A 5,030-nucleotide genomic window follows, 5' to 3' on the forward strand; every position below is an offset into this window, starting at 1 on the left:
AAAAAAAAAAAAAAAAAAAAAGCCAAACCATCCTTTAGTTTTTGAAATGGTAATTAAAATTAACTATCTCCCTACTACAGAAGTTAACAAGTGATAAAAATTAAAATGCTTCAGCAGTTTATAAACCTTAGTCTATACTTTTTTATCTGTAAACTGCCTGTTCATTTTTCTTGAAGACTTTGTATTTCGAAGTTTATGTTTTTAATACTGTAAGATGTCTTGTAAGGTCTCTTCATATATTAAGGGTACTACTTTTGTTATTTGTGTTAAAATAATTTTTAAAATCTATTGGATCTTTGGTTATGGTGTTTTGTGCTATTCAGGAATTTAATAAGTTGATGTAGTCAGATTTATCAGTCCATTGTTGGTAAGGTTTGTGTCATTTTCAGAATGGCCCTCTTTACCACCAATATTAGAATAATGTGTCTTCTTAATTTCTTCTATTAGTCTTATCCTTTTGCGTTTAAATATTTATCTAAAATACATTTTGATGTAAAGAGTGAGGTAAGAATCCAGCTTTTATTTAGTTTGGGGGTATGAGGACACTTTGAGCAGAGGGTGGAAATGTTCTGTATCTGAATTGTAATTGTCATTTCAAGGGTGTAGACATCTGTCAAAACTCATAGCATTGTACACTTTAAATGGAGTATAGTTTATTGTAGGTTAATTAGACTTTAATAAAACTGATTTTTTAAAAATCAAGCTGTTCCTAATATGACTGATGGAATAATTCATTTTTAACACCATTACTTTGAAATGCTGTTTTTATCAAACCCCAAATTCTTATTTTTGAAGGTATGTTTCTGAGTTTTCATTTCATTTGACTATTTCTGCCCCCAAAAAACTTTTAATTTCTATTATGTTTAATAGTGAGTGGTCTAGTCTCTTCTTACTCTTTAAATTATGCTGGCTGGGCACGGTGGCTTACGCTTGTAATCCCAGCACTTTGGGAGTCCGAGGTCGGCAGATCATGAGGTCAGGAGTTTGAGATCAGCCTGCCCAACATGGTGAAACCCCGTCTCTACTAAAAATATAAAAAATTAGCCGGGCGTGGTGGCAGGTGCCTGTAATCCCAGCTACTCCAGAGGCTGAGGCAGGAAAATCACTTGAACCTGGGAGGCGGAGGTTGCAGTGAGCCGTAATTACACCACTGCACTCTAGCCTGGGCAGCAGAGTGAGACTCTATCTCAAAAAAAAAAAAAAAAGTTATGCTGGTTATTCTGCCATATTCTCAGAACTTCAGAATTATTTTCTAAAGTTCCAAAAAGAAAAAGACCTTTGATATTTTGTTATAAAATTTACTCTTTATATTTTTGGATATATTAACATTTATTTTACAATAATTTTTTATTGTACTTTAGGTTCTGGGGTACATATGCAGATCATGCAGGATTGTTGCATAGGGACATCTGTTTTGTGTAGGTTTTCTATCTCTTTTTGGTCGGTGTTGATTATTTATATTTTCTTAGACAATCAGTCATTTTATTCAGGTTTTTGAATTTATTCACATAGAAGTTTACAGTGTGATATTGTGCCAGAATTGCTAGCCTTTGCTTTAGTTATTTAGTAATAACTAAAATAAGCAGCCCAGGATAACTAAGATCAGTGTGTAAACAAATGCTTATCTTGACTTCTGTAAACCACTGAAGTAACAAACAGAATGACAAAAGTCCCCTGGACCTTGGGATGTCTGGAGACCCCCGCCCTCGTCTCCGCCCAGGAGGTGAATCACAGAATCCCCATGCCCTTGGAATGTCCGAAACCTTTTCATCCCCATCCCCACTCCTCACTCCCACACCCAAGGTGATTTTTCGGGTATAAAAAGTCTTGGCACCCTCCTTTTGACACCACAGGTTGGAGAGACGTGAGTCCTCTGTGGTCGCCGGCATAATAAATGACCCTGCAATCTGGCATACTTTTGTCTTGGTGCTAACTTTCTACGCTCGGTCCAATACAACAACAGAAATATTATTTTATATTTTTGACATTTAATATAGGTATAGACTTTCCTCACTTATTTTGCATTCTGGATTCTATTACAGATTTAGCTATTAATCTACTTTTTAAAGCATCACTTGGATTTATTTAATCTGTGTTTTTTCTATTTTTAATTCATTTTGCTTTTATACTTTTAATTTATTTAAGCTTTCTTAAGTTTTCTTATTATTGTGATCTTTAATCCATGTGTTTTCAGTTGGGAAAACCTGAAAACTTATAATTGTATCTTTCAAATGAATTAAATCTTCATGTATATTTGGCATAGATACTATAAGGAAAGGGTACCTAATTAAATCAGTTATGATTCTATAGAATTCTCCTGGTGACTATGTAGAATATTAAGTTTAAAATTCTGTCAAATCAGTTTAAGAAGTCAAAGCAAATATTTCTGTCTTGTGTATAGGTTAAAACATGTTTTGATTGACTTCTCTTAGTCTACTACAAGAACAGTAAAGTCCATCTCATCTGCCTCTCACTTTCTATTTCCATATGCTATTGCTTATTGCTTTTTTTTAAAGTATCTTCTCCATTACTGACTGCATTTAGTAAACTCATGTTGTGCCATCCTCCTTGTTCCCCATTCTCTATCAAAATACATCTGACCTAGGTTTTCCCTTACTGAATAGACTCACTTGCTAACTAAGTGATACCCTGGTCTGATAAACGCTAAAATATTAATGCTTGGCAATAGTTTAGACTGTTACCTTACTACAAACACTGTCATTTTTATAGAGAGCTTTTGGATTATGATGTTTTGACCCTATAAAGCTGGTGATAGGGAGACCTTTTGGTGGTATTTGAATTAAACAGTATCATTTCCTTTAAAACCAACTCCACAGGCTACCAAAATGTGTGTGAACTTCTTCACAAGCTAATTTCGTAGAGGCATTTTACGAAATCACATGAAGTTGTCTCATATTTCTTTGCAGCCTGGTGGAATGAAGGCAGGTACATTTGATCCTTACCCATCACATTCTGCCGACCCTTATGTGACTAAATTGGAAAAGATCTCTGGCAAAGACAATAAGATTTTCCACCCACCAAGTGGACCAAAGAGCAGACCAGTTGAAAGTATAATGACTTTGAATGTCAGAAGGTAGGAATATCTCACACTTAGCTTATAAGCCAACAAAAAATTGTTTCCAACTTTTATCCCTTTTCAAAATAGTATCTTTTATTTATACATGCTTTTTAAAATGACAAGTTTGGGTGACTTTAGACACCTCAGCTCCTTCCATGTGCAGGTACCTGCCCTCCCGGTAGAAGTTCTCTCTCATCTTCGGAAATTCTCAGCTGAAAAAGCCTAACTTATCTGCACCAAACCATTCTGTGCATAATTTTTAAAGCAAATCTGTAGCACCTTAGTGTGAGTCATTTGAGACTAGTTAGATATTCATAGTTCAGTTAGCAGTACATGTTAACATTGGCTATTTCTCAAAGGGAGTTTCTTAGCAGTTGTGAGGAATCCTAATGATGCCTGAGAGTTCTGTCTTTAACATTGAGATAACCTGTGAAAATAGGAAATATTCTGGTTAATTAAAAATGCCAACATAACTATAATGCTTTGAGGAAAAGTATATTATCAAAGTATCTTAAAACTTAAATTTTATCCAGGCTTTGTACACTCTCAAAACTGAAAAAGTTCTTTGGAGCAAAAACAGTCAGTTATTCTGTGTCTAAAGGACACTAAATTTACATTCTTTTACAAAAATGGTAGTACATTTTTATCCCTTGGGGATAGTAATTATAATACTAACATTATTATTTCACGCACAAAAAACTGCCCTTCACTACAAAGGTGTATTTCTCATTACAGGCATGAGCTACTGTGCCTGGCCGGAAATGTATTTTGAATGGCGGCTTAACCTATATGGGTTTTATTATATAATATGCTAATATAGATGATGACAATGACTGATTTTTGCCTATTTTATCTACTCTTTGTAGCACTTTGGCGACAATTTTGTGGAATAAGTAATTGATTTTGGCTTAGCAAAATTCACATTTTATGAATTAACAAAAACTGATCTGTGTCACTGAGCCACGATTCCCCTAGATGTTAGGGTAAATGTATGTAATTTAAACTGTTGTCGACAGGAATATTATCATCTGTGGGCTAGTTGATAGAGTATTGGACTTTGAAACAGGAAGATATGGAGCTTTTTTTGATCTTTTTAACCTTTAACCTCTGGCAAATCACCTATCACTACCCTGCCCAACTTCATCTAATAAACTGATGGTAAAATTGGAATTTTTCTCACCACACCCACCCTCTGATAGATGGAACTTTGTGTGTGAGGAGGAAAGGGGACAGTATTTCAGGTTTTCTCTGTGTTGTTTTCTATCCAGAGAATAAACCTGAGAAAGTTCTATGATGCTGTAGCATACATGTTTGGAGGGAGAAAGAGAAGAATAAGTGATTGTTCTTTTGAAAAATCAGAAGTTTTCTTCTGTTTAGTAATTTTGAATTTATTGGCATGTCTTTCTTTTTATAGTACATTATCAAAACATTATCCTAAATCAAGTTCTAGCTTCTTTTACCCTAATTTTAAAACTAGTGAACCTTTGGACAGTAGTTTTAAAATTCTGTAGTTGTTTTCCTTCTTAAATTATATCTTCTAAGTATATATGGCTTTAATGAAGTATTTTAAGTTGAGAAAATTTTGGTTTTGGATTGTTAATATGTTACAAAGAGCATTAGTTTTAAATTTTTTAATGAAAAAAGTTTTTATAAGAATGGACAGATACGCTGGGCATGGTGGCTCACGTGTGTAATCTCAGCACTTTGGAAGGCCAAGGCAGGCAGATTGCTTGAGCCCAGAATTTTAAGACCAGCCTAGGCAACATGGCAAAACTCTGTCTCTACAAAAAATATAAAAATTAGCCAGGCATGGTGGTGCATGCCTGTAGACCCAACTACTTGGGCGGCAGAGGCAGGAGGATTGCTTAAAAGTCTAGGAGGTTGAGGTTGCTGTGCACTGTGATTGCACCACTGCACTGCAGCCTGGGTGACAGAGCGAGACCTTGTCTTA

At 34.9% G+C, this 5,030-nt stretch overlaps 2 protein-coding genes across 7 annotated transcripts in view; one reads left to right on the plus strand and one right to left on the minus strand.

Annotated features, from left to right (window-relative positions):
• The window catches only part of CUNH4orf47 (chromosome unknown C4orf47 homolog), a 17,598-nt gene extending 14,447 nt beyond the window's left edge, over positions 1–3,151 (plus strand). For all 3 annotated transcript variants that reach the window (XM_017506926.2, XM_017506928.2, XM_037730832.1), the window contains exon 7: positions 2,928–3,151. In XM_017506926.2, coding sequence (XP_017362415.1) covers positions 2,928–3,098 — 171 coding nt within the window. In that variant the 3' untranslated portion in view covers positions 3,099–3,151. The remainder of the gene's footprint in view (positions 1–2,927) is intronic.
• Positions 3,152–3,153: 2 nt separating this feature from the next.
• The window catches only part of CCDC110 (coiled-coil domain containing 110), a 23,899-nt gene continuing 22,022 nt past the window's right edge, over positions 3,154–5,030 (minus strand). For all 4 annotated transcript variants that reach the window (XM_037730830.1, XM_017506915.2, XM_037730829.1 and 1 more), the window contains one exon: positions 3,154–3,506. In XM_037730830.1, the coding sequence (XP_037586758.1) occupies positions 3,466–3,506 (41 nt within the window). In that variant the 3' untranslated portion in view covers positions 3,154–3,465. The remainder of the gene's footprint in view (positions 3,507–5,030) is intronic.

Source organism: Cebus imitator, unplaced genomic scaffold, assembly GCF_001604975.1.
Source record: "Cebus imitator isolate Cc_AM_T3 unplaced genomic scaffold, Cebus_imitator-1.0 Scaffold365, whole genome shotgun sequence".
NCBI lineage: Eukaryota > Metazoa > Chordata > Mammalia > Primates > Cebidae > Cebus > Cebus imitator.